The 25,942-nt window shown below is 38.3% G+C and overlaps 2 protein-coding genes across 2 annotated transcripts in view; both read right to left on the reverse strand.

The window, feature by feature from the left end:
• Positions 1-5,003, reverse strand: part of LOC103039109 (TANK-binding kinase 1-binding protein 1) — a 24,517-nt gene extending 19,514 nt beyond the window's left edge. The window contains exon 1 of the mRNA XM_007230780.4: positions 4,865-5,003. The gene's annotated coding sequence lies outside the window, so the exon portion shown is untranslated. The remainder of the gene's footprint in view (positions 1-4,864) is intronic.
• A 1,783-nt stretch (positions 5,004-6,786) lies between these two features.
• LOC103039411 (oxysterol-binding protein-related protein 7) lies at positions 6,787-25,452 on the reverse strand. The gene is made up of 22 exons (XM_007230781.4): positions 25,344-25,452; positions 19,584-19,795; positions 19,032-19,175; positions 18,887-18,940; positions 18,374-18,490; positions 17,901-18,080; positions 16,899-17,034; positions 16,431-16,549; positions 16,173-16,247; positions 15,824-15,974; positions 14,930-15,063; positions 13,932-14,024; positions 13,554-13,734; positions 11,980-12,278; positions 11,365-11,502; positions 11,168-11,231; positions 10,821-10,899; positions 10,085-10,229; positions 9,582-9,732; positions 9,346-9,472; positions 8,322-8,444; positions 6,787-7,866 (listed from the first exon to the last, which is right to left on the reverse strand). Exons 2-22 carry the CDS (start codon positions 19,716-19,718, stop codon positions 7,758-7,760), a joined length of 2,754 nt encoding a protein of 917 aa, XP_007230843.2. The 5' UTR covers positions 19,719-19,795; positions 25,344-25,452; the 3' UTR covers positions 6,787-7,757.
• Positions 25,453-25,942: the final 490 nt, after the last annotated feature.

Raw genomic sequence — 25,942 nt, forward strand, 5'->3', positions numbered from 1 at the left:
AACCTGCTCGATCTCTGCATCCTTTGGTGGTGGCATGATTGATCTTCTCACGGCCTCTTAAAATAATAATATAGAGATATGAGAATGCAGTCAGGTAAATACTACATCTGTTAGTGTCTTTTCATGTACAATGCTTAATTTTAGAGAAATTTGCAGACTGTATTTGATTACAGTGATTCTTATATAGTGATAGTTTGAATTTGAATTTGAATTTCTTCAGGCTATTCATGGTGAAACATAAATAGCCTTTACAGTCACTGTGTGTGACTGGTAGTTACATTCTATAAACATGTGAGGTGGCCGATATCAGGATATCAGGTTCACAAAAATACCAAAACTTTTTAAAATGATATCTTTCCCTTAGCTTAACTGGCTATCTTTCCCTTAGCTTAGCTGGATATCTTTCCCTTAGCTTAACTGGCTATATTTTCGTTAGCTTAGCTGGCTAGCTTTCCGTTAGCTTAACTGGCTATCTTTCCCTTAGCTTAACTGGCTATCTTTCCCTTAGCTTAAGTGGATATCTTTCCATTTTCCATTTCCCTTAATATTTCCCTTAGCAAGCCATTGTTCCCTTAGCTGGTTATTGTTGACATACTTGGATATAAAGTTAACTTACTTAACAGCAGTCTTTCTCCAAGAGCCGAGATAAGCTGCCAACTTGGGAGCCCCTTGTGTTATTTAAATGTGAGGTAAATTCTCATTCTAACTTAGCACAATGCTAACTTTTTTTAGCACAATGCTAACTTCGACATAGCTACCCTTATAATGCTACAATAACCTGAGAGTGGTAACTGCATTAGCACCACATTAGCATACATTAGCAAAAAATAGAAAAGCGGATAGTAGAACAGAAATTATAACTTACCTTTTAGTCACTTTGACAGACCAAAGTCACTCACTGACTTTGCCTTTAAGCTTGATCGTTGCTCTGTGGTAAAGGCACGTGCAGGGAGGGGGGAGGGGGAGGGGGGTGGATTCTTCGGTCACATGATCCACATTGACATGCCCTCACTGCCCTGTCGCGCCCACACGAATACACACAAATTAAATATCACATGCAAAAATAAAAAAATATGTAACTTTTATAACCTTGCTTGCTGGCTTACACAAAGTGTATAGTCAAGCACAAATACATTTATAATTTAATATTTTTATTTATTTATTATCAGCACTACCAATAATAAAGGTGAGATTATGAATCAGCACCATGGAGCAAATTCGTAGCTATCCAAAATATTAAATAAAAATATTTTTATAAATAAAAATGTATAGCTATACAGTATATGTCTTGACAAATATGAGATGTTACTGTGTGTGTGTGTGTGTGTGTTTTATGTGCATCAGAGTTTATCAATGATATTACAGGTGTTTCAAATTTTTGCTCCATGTGCACCCTTTTGACTTTGAGCACCTGCCCCTCCAAAGGTCTCTGCACAACTCTGCTGTGGTACCTTGATTTTTCTCCACTTTTGGTTTAGAAAATATTTCAGAGCTGATGCTACATTTCACACAGTGTTGCTCCTATCCACTAAGCTAGCTAATCTACCTAGCTCTCACAGACAAAAACAATAAAAAATATTCAGAAACCCTTCATATGAACTTGTTATGACACAAACTTTCAGATTGTAAAATATTGAATGGTAAATTTGGGCTGACCCAGAGTAACCTAGCATAGGATTTGTGTGGGCATGCTCACATATGTGTGCGTGCTGCCCACATATAACCCACAATGCCTACAGTGTGTAAATGGTGCAGGCTGAATTTGGGCTGACCCACAGTGTCCCTGCATGACATTTGTGTGCACATGCCAAAGTGCAGGTTGCAGACATATAACCCATACCGGCCCTTCAGGGTATGAAATGGTGCAGGCTGAATTTGGGCTGACCACACTGGCTCTGCATGGGAATTGTATGGGCATGCTAAACTGTGCTTTGCCCACATATATCCTACACTGGCCCTTCAGGATGTAAAATGGTGCAGGCTGAATTTGGGCTGACCCACACTGGCTCTGCATGGGATTTGTGTAGGCATGCTAAAGTGTTTTGCCCACATATATCCTACACTGGCCCTTCAGGGTGTGAAATGGTGCAGTGCACTGGCTCTGCATGGGATTTGTGTGGGCATGCCAGAGTGTGGGTTGCCCACATTTAACCCACACTGGCCCTTCAGGGTGTGAAATAGTGCAGGCTGAATTTGGGCTGACCCACACTGGCTCTGCATGGGATTTGTGTAGGCATGCTAAAGTGCAGGTTGCCCACATATATCCCACACTGGCCCTTCAGGGTGTAAAATGGTGCAGGCTGAATTTGGGCTGACCCACACTGGCTCTGCATGGGATTTGTGTGGGCATGCCAGAGTGCGGGTTGCCCACATATAACCCACACTGGCCCTTCAGGGTGTGAAATGGTGCAGGCTGAATGTGGGCTGACCCACAGTGGGCCTGCCTGGGATTTGTGTGGGCATGCCAGAGTGCGGGTTGCCCACATATAACCCACACTGGCCCTTCAGGGTGTGAAATAGTGCAGGCTGAATTTGGGCTGACCCACACTGACTCTGCATGGGATTTGTGTGGGCATGCCAGAGTGCGGGTTGCCCACATATAACCCACACTGGCCCTTCAGGGTGTGAAATAGTGCAGGCTGAATGTGGGCTGACCCACACTGGCTCTGCATGGGATTTGTGTGGGCATGCCAGAGTGCGGGTTGCCCACATATAACCCACACTGGCCCTTCAGGGTGTGAAATAGTGCAGGCTGAATTTGGGCTGACCCACACTGGCTCTGCATGGGATTTGTGTGGGCATGCCAGAGTGCGGGTTGCCCACATATAACCCACACTGGCCCTTCAGGGTGTGAAATGGTGCAGGCTGAATTTGGGCTGACCCACACTGGCTCTGCATGGGATTTGTGTGGGCATGCCAGAGTGCGGGTTGCCCACATATAACCCACACTGGCCCTTCAGGGTGTGAAATGGTGCAGGCTGAATGTGGGCTGACCCACAGTGGGCCTGCCTGGGATTTGTGTGGGCATGCCAGAGTGCGGGTTGCCCACATATAACCCACACTGGCCCTTCAGGGTGTGAAATGGTGCAGGCTGAATGTGGGCTGACCCACAGTGGGCCTGCCTGGGATTTGTGTGGGCGCATCAAAGTGTTGGCTGTCCAAATAATTCCCACACTGGGCCTACAGGGGCATTAATGCACTGGACCAGTTCAGGCTAGCCCACAGCGGCCTTTTATAGGATTTGAGTGGGCCAGCCAATGAACAGGCTGCCCACAGAAAACCCATGTTGGGCCTGTTTGGAATTTTAATGGGCTAGCCCCTGCCCACAGTGCCCACACTTAGCCCACGAAGGGCCGATGTGTAGCTTTTTGCTGGGAGGTTAATCAATCAATAATACTGCCCCCCTGCTGACGTTTTAACACTATCATAGGCACACTGCTGCTGCTGCAGCTCAGCCAATCAGCTCTCCCTCCTGCCCTGCCTCTAAACCCATACATCACCCATTGCCCCGGCCATTTATTAGCCCCTTTCAAATTTGAGCTGAAGGTGGAGTCAGCAAAAATCAGGGGGTTTAGTACCCCTTTAAATGATGTAGGTGGAAATGTGTGGGTGGGAACATGAGGTTCAGCGAACCACTTTAAAGTCAGCAGATACAGAAATGTGTGTGTGTGCACTGGTTTGCTTAACAGACCAGTGCTGTTGTTTGCCACCCAAACATTTTGTCTAGTTTTCTGTGTATAAGTCTCGCAAGACAAATTTAAGACATAATGAAATATATATTATATCCTAATGTACACACACAAACACAAAATTGAGTATTATTCAGTATTAACATTATTATAGTATTATCGATATTATCAATAGTATAGCATCATTAATTTGCAACTTACAGCCATAATACATTTATTTATATCTGCTAATGTGTTATTGTTATTTTCACTGTATTGTTTTGTAATGTGCCACTTTTGCTTTTATAACACAGCACAGCTCATAAATGGTGAGTAATTTAAAAAGACATTATTCAATTTAAGCTTCTCTACTGCATATTTTAATAGTGTTTATAGTGTGTAAAAATATACTAGAGAGCATCAGTCTAAAAAATATCATAAACGAAATATTGCATTGAAACGTGATGCCCCCTCATATCTGAGCTCAGTCTACAGCAATCCAGGCTGTAGTTTTCCTTCATATTTCCATCCCTCTTCTCTACTTCTCCAAATGCTCCATTTGGAGTTTTTGCTGCTCGGCCACGTGGTGCTGCGCAAAACCTGCCCACTGCGCATGCGCGCTATGGGCGCCCTGTATTCTGAATCGGTGTGTTTCAGAATCTGCATCTCAAAAACACAACAGCAAATCCCAGATTTAAAGTATAGGGAGGTCAGACAGTTCATGTTTCAAGAAGAAACAGCACAATATACTGAGCATGAAGCAGAACCACGGAGTTAAAGAGAGAGTCATATTCTGTTATTTTCTATCTTTTCTAGATTGATCATAGTGCATCTTCTGCACTGTTAACATTGGAATTAAATGTGGATCAGAAGTCAAATTCTGCCCCGTAACAAAACCAGATAAAGTGACCATGATGCTGCATGAGCAGAGAAAGAGCAGAAAATCTGACCTGTTAATTGATTCTGTTTCTCCCAACCTCTAATAAAGCTTTAATCGAAATCAGGACGGGGGCTGTGCAGACCGGACCGATACACAGTAACCTCAGCAGCTCCTCTCTGGTGCGGACTGTTGTGGTGCTCATCTGGTCTGATCTGACAGTTTCAGCCCCCTATTTCTACTAACGCAGTTAGTCTGTGTTTATAAAGGATCTAACAGCGACATGCAGTGAGTGTGGAGCGAATCCTGCAGTACTCACGCTGATCAGTAGCGCAGGTGATGAAGGTGAAGATGATGATGACAGTCATGATGGGAAAATCTGCTCCTCGATTGAATTAAAAAAATTTCCTCCGCTGCGCTGAGAGGTGTTTTCCCACCCGTATTCGGACAAAGCCCCGCCCCTTTGCGCTGCGTCTGTGTACTACTGCCCCGCCCCCTGCACAGTGATTGGCTAAAACTCGAGCGTTATTTGCAGGAACGCCCACTGTCAGGATGTTTCCGTCACAGGGAACAGACAGATCTAGAGACAGCTCGCAGTGAATGGAGGTGAATGGAGCTTCTGCAGAGAACTAATTTTGAAATAATTACATTTTGTATAAAACGTATAGAAAATATATAGAAGTAAATGCAGCAGGGAAATATTTCATACGTTTTAAGTAAAATGCTATCATGCTTATTCATTAATAAGCGTAACAGCAAATCTTTAAAAAATGCTTTTATTGTGGTCATTTTTATCTCTTAGGTTTAACTGTGCTATAGGCGTGGATAATGTGTCCGTGTACTTTGATACACAGACACATCACAAAATGCAATCGGCTTCCCCTCCTGCCCTGCCTCTAAACCCATTCATCAGCCAGTGCCCCAGTCAAATTTGAGATGAGGGGGGGGTTACTGCCCCTTTAAATGGCGAAGGCGGGAATGTGTGGGTGGGAACACGAGGCTCAGCGAACCACACGATTAACAGAATTAGCAGATACAGAAAGGCATGTGGTGTGTGCATAATTTTACATAATAAGTATAGAAAATATCTCAAATGTATGTAAATGTAGTACCAAATCACCTTGAAATTAGAACCAAGTCACTAGAAATTAGTGTAATACACGTCCTCTTCACATTGAATGATGTTGAGGCCCATAAGCATAATACAGAAATATTTTATGAATAAGTATGTGTCCATTACTGCACCAGAGACCTAGCCTAATAGTATTTTGTTTTATTGTTCAACCCAGTATCAATTTAATGACAACATTGAATTTAATTATGAATTAATACCAGTTAAATTCAGATCATTTTACACTACTTCTATGCCTAGTTAACTATTTTCCTTACAGTACATTATATACTGTATAAAAAAAAAAAAAATATATATATATATATAATTTTATACAGTATATAAATGTACTATAACTTATGTGGTTAACAGTTGAGACAATGCTAACAAGTTGAACCTGGGATACATCTCGGTTGCATTTACCATTAAAAAGTAATATGTAAATGAAAATCAAACCAGTTGTGGTAAGGAAAATAGTTAACTAGGCATAGAAGTAGTGTAAAATGATCTGAATTTAACTGGTATTAATTCATAATTCAATGTTGTCATATATTATATATATATATATACACACACACACACAGTTTGTTGATTATTTATCCTTCATCATATGCATATTTTAAGTCTCAGTTCATGTACTATACATGGATAGACGTGCTGTTTAACTGACGCAATGATTTACTGCCATTGATTAGGGCAGTAAATCATTGCTCTCTCTCGCCCTCTAGCGCCTCTGTAAAGCACTGCAGCAACAGTTAAGGTGCAAGACATTAAATTAAAAACTAAACCACAATACATGTATAGTACATGAACTGAGACTTAATGTGCATGCAGTGAAGGATGAATGATCAACAAGATTAATTTATTAGGTAGGGGTCTCAGCTCACTTTACCTTAATTGTTATGATGCTGAATACATCTTCAATGCTGAAAGTGAGAAAATGATTAATTAAGATTCTACTGTGCTTCAAAAACTCTAATCGTGGGTAAATTTCTCTTGTTCATACATTTCCCAACACAAGGATCCCATTTAAAAAACACAGGCCACGCTGGCCAAGCTGAAATCCCAATCATTGGCTGGTGTGTGGACTAAATTAACTAAAAAACCCTTAAAATTAATAGCCATTATTATTTTTCCCCATTTTATTCATTTAAATACATTTGGTTACAAAGACATTTACAAAAAAGGAAGATCCAACATGACCCCTTTTTACATTTTTCACTAAAATTAAACAAGTTTCTCTTTTCCTTGTAATGCACAGCTGAAACATCAACACAAACATGTCTTCATTATTTCAACTAAACCGGCAGCATTAGCACAAATATACATGCACTCCACCTGTTCCTTTCACAAAGCAGCGGAAAGAGTAAAGCCGGCCTGAAGAAAAAAATAAAAATAACAGACAAGGACTATTTACATAAGCAGCGATCCTGAGGGGCAGGAAAAGGGTTCCATGTGTTCAAGTGTGCTATAATTGCTATCTAAAAAATCTTTATATATATATAATCTGAATTCATTTACACATAAATGACTCATTTGAGTTACAAGCCCTCAGTGTGAACATCAAACATTTTCACCCCCAAAAAGCCCTGTTCCCTTTACTCAGTCTCTGTCTGTAAAACCTGATTAAAGTGATTAAGGTGTAACAGCAGACATTTCTAAAACACTTTCAGTTAAAAATGGCTAAAAAAGTTTTTCACTAAATTAAAGGAAGTTAATTAAATGAGGCTCTGTTGGCAATTAATACAAATAGTCTTCATCAGCATTTAAGGAGTTATAATTCACTGGATGAATGAGGGACCCAGCATTTCAGGAGCATCAGAGTTTGAGTTAGAGCCAAACCAATTTTCATGTGCTCCTTATTGGCACCATCACCACAGAGATGGGTTCATTAAATGTGCCCTTACACACAAACCCCCACCAGATCCAGTGCAACTTTAACTAAATTAATTTCTGATTGAAGACTGCTTAAAATAAGTTAAACAAAAGTCTGAGGACTAAAAGTAAGACATTTAACAAAAGACTAAAATAGATTGAGATACGGGACGTCCATTTAGGTTTAAAAAGAAAACATTAATAATGCAGGTCTCAACTAATCAGGTCACCACAATTCCAGATTTGGGGTGTTTGCAAATCCAGGATTTTCCCTGATCCTCCAGTAAGTTCCATTGGTTACCCAGACCTCCCTTCCAGCTTCATCCACAGTTTTCCTGGAGAGAGAGAGCGAGAGAGAGAGAGAGAGAAAGGTTTAAAGATTGTTAGCCTGTTATTACATGCCATTATGAATCTAAAATATTAATTCTTGAAGAGGTCCTCATCCTTGCTATGTGGTCATATTTTGTAGCGCACCAATCCAACAGACGACTCTTAATGCAGAAAAACAGTTACATTTGCAACTCTGTTACACTAAGCATATGGCCATTTTAAAGTGCACTCGGGAGAAGCAAGTGTCTACATATATTTGTATGTAAAGTGTACATATAGAGATATAATACGACTGAATGCTGCAGACTCAAATGATGCCATTTTAAATATGGTTAATTATATTTTTTATGCACATTCTATTAAAAACAAGCAGGTAACATAAGCTGAGGGACATTTAATTAATTAACATAAAATGTCAAAGTGAGAGGATAACCCTACAGCAATATGAGATGGGCCTCACCTAAAGAAGCGAGGGATGTGTTCCTCTCCTCTTTTGGTCAACTCTTTCCTCCGCTCCCTCTGCTTCTCCTCCAATTCATCCTTCTTCTTATCAGCTTCAGACACTTTACCTTCTTCCAGAAGTCTGAGGTAGAAAAAAATGAGAACACACATTAACATCTGTTGCCTCTCACAGCAGGAAACGCTTTTGCTCTCATACAGACCAATGAACCTCCTGATGTCTCCCAAGGTAATTAATTGCAGGAGATGTTAGGCTAACACTGCTAACAAACAATCGGGCCCATCACCAATCATTAACTTATATGCTTAAAAAAACAGTTATAAAAACATCAAAAGATTATTTGAAAGAGCCCCCTATAAGAAATATGCCTTCTATATATAAAGAATCATGCATATAATGATAATTTATGCATTTAAATGGTTCTTGGAGTTTTATTCAGATACAGCTCTGGAAAAAAATAAGACCACTGAAAAAGTTTATTTGACCAAATAAAAAACTTCTGGAATATAATCAAGAGAAAGATGGATGATGACAAGACATCAAACCAAGCTGAACTGCATGAAGTTTTGCATCAGGAGTGGCATAAAGTTATTCAGAAGCAGTGTGTAAGACTGGTGGAGGAGAACATGCCAAGTTGCATGAAAACTGATTAAAAACCAGGGTTAGTCCACCAAATATTGATTTCTGAACTCCTAAAACTTTATAATATTAACTTATTTTCTTTGCATTATTTGACGTCTGAAAGCTCTTTTTTTATTTCAGCCATTTCTCATTTTATGCAAATAAATGCTCTAAATTACAATGTTTTTATTTGGAATTTGGGAGAAATGTTTGTAGTTTATAGAATGAAACAACAATGTGCATTTTACTCAAATATATACCTATAAAGAATATTGCCTTCACTAAGAAAAAAAAATGCTAATATTGCAAGGAAAGTAATACAGGTGTCATATGTAAATGAGATTTTGATATGATAAAGACTAATCCTATTTCTGAAGCCTTTTTGAGTTGTAAAGTGACATACCTCTGGTCTGGGCGGAATCGTGTGTCTGTAGGTGGCAGCAGAGGCTTTAGATCAGGAGTCAAGTCATTCAGCTCTCTGGCGTAGCTGGAGAATCCATAATAATCGAAATAATCATCAGGCTGAGGATCTGAAAATTACATAGAGAGAGAAATCATAGATTAAATTAATGACGAAAAAACAGAATAAAGAAAAATGATTCAATCATTATTTAATCTGATATGATGTCAGTTACTCACTGGGCTTCCAGATGCATTGTGGCTCGGGCAGTGTGTCACAAAAGATGCCCTCATGCCAGGAGCCCCCAAACCGATGCACCACATTTCCAGCCTGGTCAAGGACTGTCCCCTGCACTTCATTCTTGATGGTCTCTCCACCAACAACACGAGACTGCTCAAGAAGAAAAACATGCCAGTCAGTCACTAAAGCTCTTGAAGGGTTTTTATTAGTATATCTTTATGAATTAACCTGACAACTCTAACCATTTAAGCATCCAAGTGGTTATTTAGTATAAAGATTATTTGGACTGTTGGAAAACTTTATATACTATTGCTTTTCCACATTAAATCTTAATGCAGCTTTATAATAGCATCACAAACAGGTTTGTATATCATATACTATAAGTCAAATGAGTCAAATTATCCTTTTCCAGCGTGTATGAAAGAAAAATAAGGGTAATATGCAACAAAGGATTAAAGTATGTAGGTAATATAGGAAGAAACATGCAATGTTTGAATCCCACCTTAAGGAAGGTCATCTTGCAGGTGCATTCGTCACTGTTCAGGTTTTTGATCACAACATCTCCGTAGTGCTCCAGCCACCGCTGCTGACTGAACACACTGTGAATGCACGTCACCACTTTATTCCACTCATAGTGATCTCCATACCTGCAGAACACCACAACAAACACAAACACGCACAGAAATTAATAAAAAGACTATCACTGTCCTTCTGTTTCTTGTAATAAATGCACATCTTAATGCTGGAACCAACAAAAAAGTAGGTATATGTTTGATCACTGACAGGACTCAATAACATAGGTCACACACAAATATTGTATCTTGACTTTTGCATTTTTTTTTTTTACATAGTGACATTTTGACTGTCACAATTTCACAATTAACCAAGATAAATGCTCCAAAATGCAATTGAATACAATGTTTTTCAGCCTGCTCCTCCAGCATTTCTTTCTAACTCAAGATTAAAGAGTTTGACTCCCTTTGCTGTTGAAACAGCCTTTGCTTATTTAGAAAGACTTTGAATAAAATGGTGGAAAACTGCAGTGAGAATGATGAGATTTTCTTGCATCTCCATCAGCCTGGAGAGCAAGAGCATCAGTGTGGTCAGGTACTGACCAAAAAGGGTGTTCACAAACACAAATTTGGGCATTTTATGTACATGCATAAGTGAACCATTGAGTGTGTACATAACAGTTTTTAGAGGCTGAATGAAAGAGAGTTGAAGGAAGTTGTTCTTACCTGGGCAGGGTTACATTCACCATCCCTGTCGAGATGATCTCCACAGACTTCCCCCAGAACTTATTCTTCCATCTTTGATCTGTGAGAACAGCAAAGAAGCAAATAAAATTGATTAGTCTGCATGTTAATAAATATCTGTTTAAACAACTTAAATTATAACTTAAAATAATTTATAAAAACAATACACTACACAATACAAAATAAAGGCTCCAAAATGGTTCCACACAACTGAATAAAATCTGTGTGGCGAATAGCGCCTTTAGAGGACCAAAATTAGTTCTTCACTGTATAAAAGCCTTTTGTCTTAAGAGCGTATCTGGTGTTTTTGTATATAAAAAGTGTCTTACCCTGCCAAAATGTGAAATTCTCAGATTCTGCATGGCAGGCAGATACAGGAGGGTGATGGCTCACCTGGGAGATAAAAAAAAAAACAAATAAAAAAATCTTCAGTACTCTCTCATTAACTGAATACCTTCCAGCTTAATTAAAAAAAAAAAGCAGTAATTTATATAACAGTTTATACACATATGCTTCTGTTTTATACCTGCTCTGCAACGTAGCGGAAGCCTCGCTCCTCTCGAACGCTTTCATACGTCTCTCCCAGTACTGGGTTAAAGGGCTTATAGCGGTTCCTCCATGATGCCCAGGCATAGCCAGAGATGGAGAAAACGGCCACATACACCTGCAGAACAGACAGAAACAAAATTTAAAGAGGGAAACCCTCCAACCTGCACAAGCTCACAAACTACATGCATGACCACAATCTTGGTCATGACTGGTGCAGTGCAGTAAGTGTGTGTCTCTTTTTTTTTTTTTTAACACATAAATAAAAACAGTTAGTGTTTGACACCCGTGGTTGAATGTGTTTAAATTTGTGTTAATGAGTTTTTATCCTCTACAGAACCAAATATCTGCACCTTTCTTAAACATAAATCATGTTCAGTAGCCAAACTGCAGCAAAATGGGTATGCGCAAACAAAATGGGATATTAAATATGAGGTTATTTTGTGTGTTAAATTTAGAACAAATGTACCACATCAAATTATATTTTCTTTAGAGGATATGTGTTCATCCCCCTTTTGCTGTACTGTGTTTTTAGATACATGAGGTTTAGAGTATAATAATCTAATTCTAGTGATTATGAAAAGGTCTTGAATACCATTCGCTGATAGGGGTCATCGATTTGGTTAGCGATGTCCAGCAGCTGTGAATACTCCAGCTCCTCACTGACCCTCTGCAGGAAGTTTACCGGCTCGTTGAGGGCGACGGGCATGGACACGCGGGACAGGTCCTTCCCGATGTTGTTGTACAGGATGCTGAGGATGCCGATGTGGCTGTTATCAGCACTGTGAGCGGGCAGCACTGTCCGGCGACCCATGTTCTTTGGTACAGTAGGGGAAACATCTACAGCACTGGACACACTCGCTCTGTACTTCATGTTGACTGCAGCTGTGTGTGCTATAGAGAAATAAGAGAAAAATGGAATTGTTAATTATTATTATTATTATTATTATTATTATTATTAATAATAATACAATTATTATTATTAATATGAACTGTTTTGTATATGGCAAAAACAGAGCGGCCAGATTATGTAGTTATTGCTTTTAAAGACTGACGTATGTAAATGAAGACCAACAATAAAAAGAAATCGAAACATGATTGAACATTTTTTGGTTTGTAAATAAAACTTGTCTTCCTCATATTTCTCTATGTGAAAAACAATTATATTTTTAAAAACACCACATTTCTAGCACCCGTAAAACAAACCACCAATTTGGAAACTGTAAAAATCCTATTGCTCTTGCACAGTGAGCAGGCAAGTTTAAGTAAGCTTAGAGTTAGACTAAGGTGTCCTTCAGGACACAGATTAAGCCTAGTCACAACGCCTGAGGTAAATAATCATTAAAACCCTGTCTGCTCTTAGTTTTTTCCACAACCAGAATAAAACAACCCCAGTATAAGACTGCTTAGTTAAACTGGGTCTGGAAATTCATTGCAAAAAAATACAAACAGTTCCTGGAGCCAAAAGTGTACTAAAGGTTGTTAGAAAAAAGGGAGTAATTTAAGATTTTACAGAGTAGCTGCAAAAAAAAGCATGTGACAGAGTCTTACACCAACACTAAAGAATCTCGTTTTTACATTCTACAAATACTTGTTGAGCAGCGTCTGAGTTTACTGGACGGAAGCGAAAGACAAAAAAAAGAAGGTCACATGCCATGTTTGATCAGGAAGTGTGCGTTGAAAGACACTAAATTAATAATTAACACACACACACACACACACATACACAAATATATATATATATATATATATTTTTTTTTAAACACAGTATGAATGGTATTGTATAAATGGTGTGAAAAGATGTGATGTCGGGTATAAATATGAAGCTTGTGTGTATGGATATTACAATATTGCTTATATTGTAATATCCCTACATATTTAAATGAATATGAAGCTTGTGTGTATAGATAATGAGTACAGACATGAGTATAAAGGTGTATAGAAAATCAGTACTGATGGCTACAAATGGCTTTGTACAGATGAGTATAAATATGGGTACAGGTAAGGGATCAGACTGTGATGTGTGATTTTGTTTGCTGTGTCTTTGATACTGTAGAGTGTTTACAATGCTCATCTTCTGTGACCTGCTTCAACTAAAGTACAACAGAACCATCAGAAAGGATTAAGTGTTAGGAAATAATTTCTAAATCAAAAAGAAAAGGAAAGTACCGTGTCCATCCTCAGGTTCAGAGTTGCTGGTAGTGACATCACTTAGACCCGACTCATCAGAAGCCTCATTCTCAGACAAGCTTTCAGACACGATAACCTCATTGGCGTCAAAGTATTCAGCCATGGACTCGGCCAGAGAGAGCCGGCTGCGGGTCTGACGGGACTGAGAAGGGCTTGAGGGCTAGAAGGAGGGGTGGAACAAAAACAAAGCAACAACAAGAAATTAACAATGTGATGATTACATATGTAATCAAGAGTGGCAGGACCAGTGTAATATTTATTTCCTCTAAATAAACCTGATTAGACTGTAAAATAAACTTTACAAAAATTACAACAATTTTGGTGAAACCACAGGCCTCTTGTGTGAAATAGCCTTACCTGGTCCTGCCGAACAGTGCAGAAGGACTCCTCAGTGGAATCAGAGGACAGGGAGAGTGAGTGGACTTTAGTTAGACGGGACTGAACCTCCAACTATAAAGAAACACAAACACAAGAACAACAAACATAACTTTCTTTACTGTCATACTGAGTCACACTTCTATTATAACAGGTATGTTAGAGGCTGGTTGAGTTATTCTTCAATAACTTACTGCTCTAAATCTTACCTACAATTAAACAAGATAGCATTATATTCTATTCATTCAATCTATACAGCTCTTTCACAAGCAGCAATATTTTGTACATATAAGCAAGAGGTCTTCAGAACAAAGTTACACCTATCCACACATTAACACTTATACAACAACAGATCTTTAAAACAGCCCAAACCAGTTAGGTGATGTTCTTTAATGCATAATATGTCTCTGACCTCAGCATTAAGCAATGCAGTGACACGTCAGAGCCTATTTTAGATGGGCTGATAGAACTGCTTTTACTTACAGATGCACTATTGTGCAAAAGATCGGGGGTGGAGAGAACCCTTTTACTTTTTTAAATCAAAAATCAAACTGCTGGTTGTAAGACCACATTCTAAGCTGTACGTAGACCTGAGATAACACAACAACTCAGTCGGATTTTATTTATTATTTTTCTGAAGAAAGGTAATGTAAACTTGTGGTGGAAATAAAGTTAACAACCAACCAACCGAGTACTTTGTCTGTGATGATGCCTACAAATAAAAAGCATCAACAGAAAATAAAGTGATTCCCACAGGGGGTCCTACCCTAACATAGCCTACAACATTTAGCTGGACATGTTTTTCCACTCAGTAGTGAAATACTGTGAAATACAAAACACAATAGGATGTAATTTATATTTTACTCTATAATACCCTATGATAGAGTTTTATACATGGTAAAAATACATACTTTACTTAATGTTAGTGTGATTACCCAAACTGTGCCATAAAATAAATGAGTGTTGAGCTTCAGCGTTACCTCCGACAGTGTGGTACACAGAGTGGCCAGCTGGTCAGTGGTGGCCTGGCGGAGGTCTGGTCCGGTCCAGGCCTGCCGGAGCCGCTCACGCTCCAAAGACAGCGTCTCATGAACACCCTTCAGAGAGGCGTGCACTGAAAGACAAATAAACAAGCATTTTTTTCTACATCAAGTGGTAAATTGTCATTTATTAGCCTTTTTTGTGGGGTTTACACAAATTTCACAATATTTTGGTTAAAACTGTAATTAATGTATAAAATCAGCTATATTTCTGACATCTTAACACTAGGCATCTGGATGCACCAGATCAGAGTAAATTTGGTGCAGAAGGGGGGGGGGGGGGGTAGGGCAAATGCTACAGACACATGCACACTCAAATGTAGGTTTCTGAATCTTTTGTAAACATGTAGTGGTATAATGATAGTTTGGCTGTTTTTGTATGAGCAAAACATCCCTCCTGCCCAGATAAGTCATGACAAAGACAGTGGATTCGTCACATTTGCGTAAACTAGTCCTGGTCTGTAGATCAGTCTTGATAAAAACTGAACAATCCTGAGCTCACCACTACATAGATAAGATGCTGTTTTAATGTGTCAGAGCTATAGCACCTTTAGAATGCCAAGAATTCAATAACATCAGCACAGACTGTGATATAATCTGACTGTAAGCTTGATAAAAGATATAAGTCAGTCATAAAGTATGCTTTCAATATGTCTTTTGCTAGAAACATACATAAGCTAAGCATTAAACAAATCTAAGTAAAATGAATAAATAAGCTTATAAGCAAGCCAGTTTCACTTAAGCAAACATTTACATAATTTAGGCACATTATTTAAAATAAAAACCAAGCCAAACTGTGACATGACTGAATAATGTATGTTCCAAGGTCCATACATCTCTGAGAAACAGCGTAGATTTCCTGCTGCAGCTTCTTTCCCTCAGGTGAGGTGACCCCAGGAGTGGACAGCTGAGTGTAAACGTAGTCTGGGATAGACTGAAGAGATGCTGCCAGGCCTGACGATGTGCCCAAATGACTTGCGGACAACTGAAACAGAAAGAGATGTGGTTGAGATAAAAGGAGAACAACTTAGAACAAGAAGGTTAAGGTTATGAAGGGGGTGGGGCATAAAGTCACAAAGAGGAAGAATGCTGGTAATGAGAAAGGCAGGAGATGAGCATGAAGGGGCTTTACTAAAAAAAAAATAATAATAAAAATAACAGTGAGTGGGGTCCTGCTCCTCACCATGCCATGTGACAGAGTGCGGTTGTGTCCCCAAACTTTCCCGTGCTTCTTCTTCGGCTTCTCCAGAGTCAGATTCTGAAAAAGAGATCAGGAGATGCTGGGTTATTAAAGAACTGCTTAGTTCATGATTTTAAAAAGACTAAACACCACAGATGATTTTGTACATAATAAATACTACAAAATCCACCAAGACAAGTTATTTTGCAGCATATATGATTTAGCTGACTGGTCTCTGTATTTAGAGTAAATTGGACAGACCTGCATGCTGATCCTACGCTCCAAGTCATTGTTTGTGATTGGAAGATCTCCCTCCAGCCAGTGGAGCCTCTGGATCAGACGGCAGAGATCAGCCAGGTCCAGCTCACAGCGCGCCAGTTCTAAAAGGAGTTAAAAGGCTGGTTTAGAGCAATGCTGCTTTCCTAAGTATAGCTACAGAAGACACACTGCACATATTTATAATGAAAAAACATTAAACAGATACAACTAATATTACTACATCTATTTAGTATACTAAACTAAAGTGTAACTAAACTTCTTTTTTTTATTAACATTAGGCATGACTGAACTGACAGCGAAACATTCCACATTTAATAAAGCAAAAAAATAAATAAATAAATAAATAAATTCTCTACATAGGCATTAGTATACTCACACAGCCTCACCATAATACATACCAAACATACCAATACTAACAGTAATAGCTAAAAATCAAGGGTGTGTTCATACCCTGCTGGCAGGCGCTTGCCTCTTGAGTCTGTTGAAGCCAGGCTGAAACTTTGCTGTTAACCTGAGACGAGGAGGCAGCTGGGGTGTCCAGGAAGTTAGGCTGGCAGATTGATGCTGAGCTCTGATACTGTGGGAGCTGTGGAAAAGAGCAAAGCTTAAAATTAGCCAAGAAGCAATGCTTAAATTCATATAAGAGAGTATGTTGGTTTAGGAAGCCTAAACTATTAATTGATTTAATTCTACAATCAAAAAAAAAAATTGTAAGAAAAAAAAAAAAAAAAAAAAAAACACAACTTTGTTTTTCTCAAACCAGCATCTAGAACTGGTTCACTGTGGGTTGAGGATGAGTGTTCACATTTTTTAGCTACTGTGGTATGTTTGTTTAATGCAAATTCCACAGCAAAAACAGTAACGGTCACTTTGACTCTTCACTTCTTAAATGTACTGCCTGCATATAGGTACATATACTTTCTACAAAAAAAAGGGAAAGAAAATAGTTTTGTAAAAATGAACGTTAACTACTGTATTTAGATGTGTAATTTGAACATGGTTTATAGAACATTCCCTTACATTTTTCATCAAAATAATTACATTTAAAATACATCCCTTACTTTTTAAGTGGAGAGGCTGAAGTAATACTTCCCTGTACACACAGTGCAATTATGGGAATTCCAGTTTCAGTAAAACTTACTCAACCATTTGATTTTGTGAGGTCACAAAAATACCTCAAAGAATGTATGTACATCCACCTGTTCAGCATACAGCAGTTTAGCCCCACCGTCCTCTGATATTATATAGAGTGTTTAATTTCGGACTAAGGACATCCAATAAGAACAAAGTCAAATTTACATTCCTGACTTAAAAGGCATATTGTCTTAAAAATCTAAGGAACAGGAAATCAAATGCATGGTAAAGAACTGAAACAGGTTTTGGCACATAAAAATATGCAATGGTCAGGAAGTAAAATTTGCAGAAAAAAAAAAAATTATAAAAAAGACTCACCATGTCCATCATGGCCCTGTTTCTCTGGGCGAGGCTTGCCATGGCAGGCAGTGCGTTGCTGTTTGCTGCAGAAAGTGCCTGCAGGACATCCTGGTGGATGATCATTGCCTCATTTTTCTTATATTTGCGATGGGCAGTCAGCTTGGTTAGCCAAATGTAGAAAATTTCCTGACTTTTGGCCTTTAGGAAAAAGAGAATATACAGCAGTTATAGACCAACTTATATCTATTAAATATGAGCCTTAACAAGCATAACTGGATGCATAAATCAGAACTGATGGAACATAGCAGCACTATTTACTGCTTAAACTTAAGTGAACATTGAGTGTTCAGTAATCTTTAATAGCCTTTTTTATGGCAGTGGGAAACCATAGGCTTTTAGGAGCACAACTGATGTCAGCTTACTGCAACAGATGAATGATGCAAGATAAATTTGCCAAACTATCATTTAGTGACCTTCAGCTCATTACACACCTTAATGTGGTACAGGTTGAATTGTCCCGCGTCGAGGTCAATACGTCTGGATTTCTTGTTCATGGACATGACAGCAAGGCTAACATCCATGGATCCATGGACTTTTCCTCTGGCAATCTAAAGAAAACATTCAAAGCAAAATGCAATTCAGAAAATAAAGGAAAAATATTATACTTAAGCTTTAAATAGTTCCTAAATTAGATGACTCACCCAAAACCATTTACTAGTATGGGATCTCTACATTACATAAAGGATCTTTAAACTTTATGGAGCAGTTTCCCAGACAGGGATTAAGCCTAGTTGTAGACCATTTTCTTTTTCTATGGGACGTCAATAAAAAATGCTGTGCAGTCCAAGGCTAGTACTGAGTTTTCTGGACAGGGATTAACCCATTCGTAGACTATAACTATATAAAAAAAAATGTAGTAGTAAAAACTGTAGTACTTAAAATTAGAATTCAGAATTGTTTAAATTACAATATCATGCATTTAGCATTTTGTCCAGCTCACTTACATCCTGTTGAGTCTTTGAGTATCTGAGAATTCCCTTTTCCAAAATGAAGTATCTCTGGAGGAGAAAAAAACAAAGAATTTTAGGTATGAAACCAAAGTGGGTCAAAAGTCATAACAGAGTGATGATCAGATGCCATCTAACACACCTTGTGCCAGCCTTGAAGTGGGTACTTCCTCTTCTTCATCAGATATCCCTCACAAATGCCTGGAATGCCGCTCTTCTCCACGCAATGACCAGGAGCACCTACAGAAGGCAGCGGGTCTGTCACAATTTCCCAGTCTCTAGAATTCTACAGTGAGGACAAGGATAGAGGTTAAACAAAAGTAGTAGAGCCACAGGTTAGCTATTGAGCTGCTTGCTGAACTGCTGTTTCAGTTTTACACTGGAGCTACACAGCTACTGTTGCTAACCAGCAATTTAATTGCGTTAACATGTTAATTAGCAAGGTGCTAACAACACTTCTAAAATCATACATTCCCATACCAAAATGCATGGAGTTGTTAAGCAATCACTAACAGACGTCTGTGGTAAAGAACATGTATTACATGCACATACTAGCACATATAAATCCTGTCTTTAATTTTTTTTTTTGCCCCTGTGAATCTTGATTAATACATTTATTCTATTAACATTTATACAGCTCTACAGCTTTACCCACTGCATTATCAAGCCAGTCTTAAAGCATTTGGTCACTGACCTGTCTGGAGTGTCTGGATGATGATCCAGTGCTGTTGCTGCGTGAGTGGCCTGGTTTAAAGGCTGAAATGGGAGATTTCTCCAGCCCGCTTGCCATGGACTGGCTGCTGCTTAGGGGCACTGGGTACTCCATCATGACCGCTCCACAAACGTCTACTGTCTCAGTTCCTTCAAGGACGTATTTATTTCTGTCTCATTACACCAAAAAGCGCACTGCAACATAAAAACAGGGTCAAAAGGATTAACACTCACTTCAAATAAGAACTCAGTCCCTAAGAAAATGAAAAAAGAAACACTGAACAAGGTAAATACTTTAGATAAGCATTATGTACATACTGGTTTCAGTATCACAGAATTTAACAATCAATATTCCTCACCACCACATCACTAATGAAGGAGTAACTAAGTCTTATGCAGTTGAGAGCGCCCATGCTTCAATATAAATATTTGTATATTTGACGGCACTTATTGCAAAAGAAAACAATACAATATAAGACATGGCCAGGGACAGAGATGTGGTGTGGGTTAAGATGTCTTTAAGTGGTAGGTGCTATGTGGAGTCAGCGTCGGCTGTGGTGGTAAAGTGTTCATTCTAATAAATGCTGGAGTTTGGCAGGACCCTTTTAAATCTACAGCAGAGGTTCTGTGTTAATTTATAAATTTGCCCAGATATATATTTGCCCAGTATATATCTAAAAGGTGTATAATAGATTTTAAAACAATAAATTAAAAAGCCACATAGCGTTCTCACTGCTTTCTTGTTCCAATACACCTCCACAGGTGCATCAGGAAGCCCAAATAAGAACGACTGATTATTTTTGGCCCCAGATTTGTACACTGATATTTTTAGCACTCAAATGTTCTTGATTCAGCATACCCCTCTGTGTACACCAAGATAAGTATCGCTACTGTCATTATACTTAAGTAGTTTTAAACAGAATCAGCTATTGCAATGGTGCGCCTGGAACAGAAGAGGTTACAAACTACAACTCAACTCTATTATTAATAACTCAGCACCCAAACAACGCAGCCACCACTGCCCTACATAGACTGGGTTGTTTAGAAATTCTATTTCTAAACTTTTTATTAACATTTATCTCCTCATCTCCTCACAAACTAAGAAAACAGAACCATTAACAGCCCATACACCACATCAGTCACTGTACTTTGATAAAGGCCTAATGTAGATCGCAAACAGACCGTGGTTTCAGAAAAAAGCTTTGAGAAAGAACTTCACCACAGTGGTTGAACAACTGATGAACCCAAATGAGAATAGATCCTCCTCTGTGCAGCATGGGGAGTGTATGCATTCTCAGTGGATTAAACAGGAATTCATACACAGCATCGTTGACTGTCTCAGCTAGTTTGACAACTTTTACAGTTTCGCCATGTTCATATGCCTGGCTTACCAGATGTCTGACGTTACTGGAGCGTAAACAGCTCTTTCCATTAAGGAAGAGGGAAGGTTTACCTGAAGAGCAGAGAGATATACATACTCTTGAAATGACAATCAAAAAACATCATAAATCTGTCAAACATCCCAAAATATCCAATACTTCCTTTCTAAGTCTCCCAGTCTCCAATTAAATCTCAGTGTAAAATATTGTGAATATGGGTGCCGATTAGGGGTGGGCGATATGGCCCTAAAATTATATTGTGATATTTCATGCTATTTTCACCATAACGATATTCTTGGCAACAGGGGCGTAGCAGCAAATTCTGAGTCCTGTACACTCTTAATGTCAGTGGGCCCCTGTCCATGACAGTACACAAGGAACGTGAGCGGGGAAAAAAAAAAAAAAAAAAAAAAACAGGATTTTCATGGGCCCCTCTCCCTACTTGGACCCTGGGTAGTCAGGTCCACTTTTACCCCCACTACCATGATGAAAAATCATTACATAAAAAAAATATATGAAAGTGAAAATGTTATTATTGAATACGATATGGCATGCCTCTAACTGAGATATTAAAAAATACAAGAATTGTATTTATGAATTTGTAACAGGAATCATTGATCCAGAATGTTATAATACTAATAATGCACTCCAAATATCTTAATATATCCAGGACTAAGTTAAAATAAATGAAACTGGAATTTTTCTTTTTAGTAGTACTAAAAATGTGATAATTAGGGGTAGGTGACATGCCACAATATTTTAGGGTACAAAAACGTTCACAATATTCAAAAATGTTGGTGATAATATCGCGTACGATGCGACATGGCATTCCCCTAGTGCCAAAATTTTCCCGACATTATCTTTTAGCCCAAGGTATGTTCAGCACTTTTAGAAAAATAAGCACCTGCATGGATCATTCAGATATTAAGGCAACTTTACACAGTAGTTAAAGAAACAGCTGATCCGTCCCTTACAGGACCCCCTCAGCACTGAACTGTTCTAAAGTCAGGTAGCGTTCTGCTAACTGTTCAGAATATCTGGACAGGAGCATTTTGTTCTGGTAACTGGTTGGTTCGCATGTTTTGGATGTTTTGAAGACAGTCACTCTACAGCACAAAGCTTGTCTCCGATATGCATCACCCTGAATAAACCTCAGTCAGTACATCCTCTGCCCAGACCTGAACTGTTACAGACTGGGTCATGTAGATTCAGCTTAAAGCCAAATCACAGACTAAACAGCAGTTAGCGCTGTTCAATTAATCACAAGGTCAAAACTCAGCAAGCAAAATAATTCAGAACACTAACTTCAGATACTTTCAGTAGTTGCTTGCTAAACCAAGCTAAAACCATCATCTTATATTCAGCAACATATTAAGCAACATATCAGATGTGTGCAATATAACAATATAATGGTATATTGTGTTATTGCAATAAACATATTTTTTCTGTTTTTATTGTGGATCATCAGAAGGAATGGGTGAAAATGTCCTTTAAAAAAGTTATACACACAAAAATACACACATACACATCCATAAAAATGTTGCCATATTTTCTACCCCAACACAAAGAAAACTGTGCTATGTGACTAACAAACTAGTTATCTAGAGTACTTGAGGCCTAAAACATAGCTTTAAAAACAATGTAGTGAACATTAGGAGCTTAAAACAATGTGTTATCAAGATAACTGTACTCAGGGTAATAGTTGTTGGTACATTGGCTTATGTAAGGCCTATGTCTGTGGCTGTGTTTAATCTGTTTTTTGCCACTAACCATCAGCACTGTAATCCCCCTCTGTCCATATTAGATTCTAAAGGACTGGGTAAACAAAGCCTTAAATTAAAATGTACTACTAAATTAGAGCCTACATGACATATTTAAAAGTAAAATAAAATTGAGAACAGCACTTGTGGTTGTTTTTTTAAACTACCCATATAAATCTTATAGTGCTCTATATAGCACAGAAACACTATTTTCAGGACTACAAAGAAACCTTTTTTTTTTTTTTTTTTTTTTTTTTCTCTCTCTAAAAAGGCAGAGGCTCTTCAAGGATTACATCCCGAATCATGACAGCACAAACAACCACTTGGATGCTCAAATGATTTTTTGCCTGTATAAAGCATACTCTAAATCTGCAGAAACCCTAAAAATGGTCTACAATTGGTAGGGGTCACCAAACACTTTTCAGAACCTGCTTAATGTGTCCACCTTTAAAATGGTTTAGAGGTTTTTATTTTTTTTTTACTAAAAAGACAATGGCTGCAAACTGATCCACAATAGCTTAAATGACTCTCTGCTTTGTTAAAGTCTTCTCATGAGAAAAAAAACACTTTGTCAGGGCTCCAACAACTGGTACAAATAAGTTAATAAGAAAAAACTGCATAATGGGTTGCAATAAGTTCAATAAAACCTTTTGCATGGATGTGCACAGAACCACTGATTTCTTTGTTTAACTAATTTGATTAAATGTTTGGTACAAATGTGAACATGCTGCTTAAACGGAGTTGAAAGCAGTGACTAAAAGTCTCCATAAGGAAGAAAGTGTGACTGCATGCAACTCACAAGTAAACCAACTGGTTCAGTTTGGAATGTGATCAGGCCACAAGTGCACGGAACCGGACTAACCTTCAGTCGAGACTTCTTTACTTCATTCCTTAGGATGACGATGGAAGAAAACATCCATCATTGTCATGATGCTGGTGTTTTCATGCCACCTACACAATGGCAGAGATCACCACTACACCACCGAGAATTTCAAAGATTTCTTATGACAATGGTCAATTAGAGAGTCATTGTGTGGCACGCTCCGTTTTGGAGAGCAGTAGTGGTGAACCAGTAACCATTCATCTGAAGAGTTAATGACATCTAACATGCTATGAACAGGTTGCTTGATGGACAAGACACTGCTTTACTACTGTCAAAAGGATTTGGTCAAATTGGTTTATGGTGAAAAGACACGTGTAGCAATTAGTCCCCAAAGCACCATTCCAAAGTTAGGGCATTCCAGTCTTGATTCGCCACAACTTACCACTTTGGGAGCACCCACTCTTTGACAAACTTTGATAAAGTTGCTTGTATAAAACGGGAGACTAAAGATTTTAATCCTGAATATGAGAATGAGATTTTAAACTGTCCTGCTCTGCTACAGTTCATTAATAAAAATCTTTTACAAATCACGGATGAGTAAAACAGCTAAGCTTCCGTCTAAACATCAAGAATAAATCACACAAACACGTTGTGTTACGATTAAGGAAACCAAACTTAAGTACAGGAAATATAAATGTTCTGTGTTTAATTGAAAATGACAGATATCCTGTTGGAGACTTTATCTGAAGAGTAAAACATTTACCAACCCTTCTCCAAAACTGATGGTGTTATATGGTGCTACATGTTACTGCAAACCAGGAGACGGTGTATCTGCAGGTATTTAAATTCAGGATTTTTTAAAAAGACTTTTTAAAGACTTTCTACACCCCTCAGAAAAAAAACAGACAAAAAAAAGACCACTGTCACAATAACAAAAATGACAAAAGTATACAATAACAATACTAGGTTTAAAGACTTTAATGTAAACTATTAACATTTTAAACAAATATAAATTAACAGTTCAGACAATGAGAATAGGGCCCAATGCAAAAAGTGTTAACTTTACACTTCCTCATATTACAGCATTGTTAAATGCATTGTGCGACATTTAAAAACTTTTGGAAAATAGATTTAAGACATTCTGGGGCAAATTAAAGCCTTTTTCCCAGTTCAACTAATTTAAGACCTTTACAGACTTAAGGATCCATTGAATACCTTGAAGAGAGTAGCCTAACATTACAACAGTTAAATCTGTCTGACCTGGAAAATTTGAATTTATGGTCCCTTTTAAACAAGGACCATTATTATATTTGATTATGGGTGCATAAGAGGTAGTTTAACCAAAAGGAGTCAGTATAAATGACTCTAAATGAGCCAAAACCCCTGCACCTGACTCTTAACTCTGACCTACTAAACATGGCGGTTTTAGACTGCAGGCTGTATTAATGATGAGAAGCTTATTAAGCTAATTACTGGCAACAAAACAGCAGCAACTGGCCACTAATGAAAACAACTCGAAAGGCTAAAAACTAAACGTGCAACACAGAAAACTCCTCTTAACGTCTAACTTTAACGGCTAACAGCACGAGCTCGTTGGTTTGGAGAAAGCCTAATTTAAAGCTGGTTAATCTGAAGAAGCCGGTTAAATAAAACCTGTAAATTATTTCACTGGCAACACCAGACCTCAGTTAGAGAGGAGGACACTGATTTATCTATCTGAAATAAAGTTTAAATCCGGGAGAAGAGCGAGGTTAGTGGTAAATCACTGAAGGAGGTCTTACCTGTGTAGAAGAGCTGCTCTACCTGAGTCTCAGAGCCATGGAGAGAGTTTGAGTCTGAGTGAAACCTGCTTCTCCTCTGTCACGCCTAAAGAGCTGCTACACCTACGGCTCTGACGTCACCCGCGTGAAAGGACCCGTATCCAAAGATTTGAGATTTATACCTACTGTAACTTTATGAGTAAACACTGTTTCTCTGTTGTTCATAAGGAATTAAACTCTTTTCAGTATGCAGTGTTCGTATCTTTGACCCAAAATGCACTAATAAATCAATAAGGAATCTGTTTCATTCAAGAAAATATGTTTTTTTAAATACCATGATCCAATATATTAACTGAAAAAAGCAAGACTTTTACTCTATACATTTTGTATCCCCAATAAAGCTAGGTAGGTGCATTTGAAAATACTTCACAACACATATCCTACGAATGAGAGAGTTGCAAAATTAAAAAAATATAGATGTTGAATGTCCCTTTTGTTAATCAGAATGTAAATCAGTATCACATCCTTTTTTAATGCTCCATTGTATCTAAATTCTGGCAAGACTTTGCTTCTTTCTTTTCAAAAAAAAAACCAACATCTCTATGAATCTGAATCTTGCT

Source organism: Astyanax mexicanus, chromosome 3, assembly GCF_023375975.1.
Source record: "Astyanax mexicanus isolate ESR-SI-001 chromosome 3, AstMex3_surface, whole genome shotgun sequence".
In the NCBI taxonomy this organism is placed as follows: Eukaryota; Metazoa; Chordata; class Actinopteri; order Characiformes; family Acestrorhamphidae; genus Astyanax; species Astyanax mexicanus.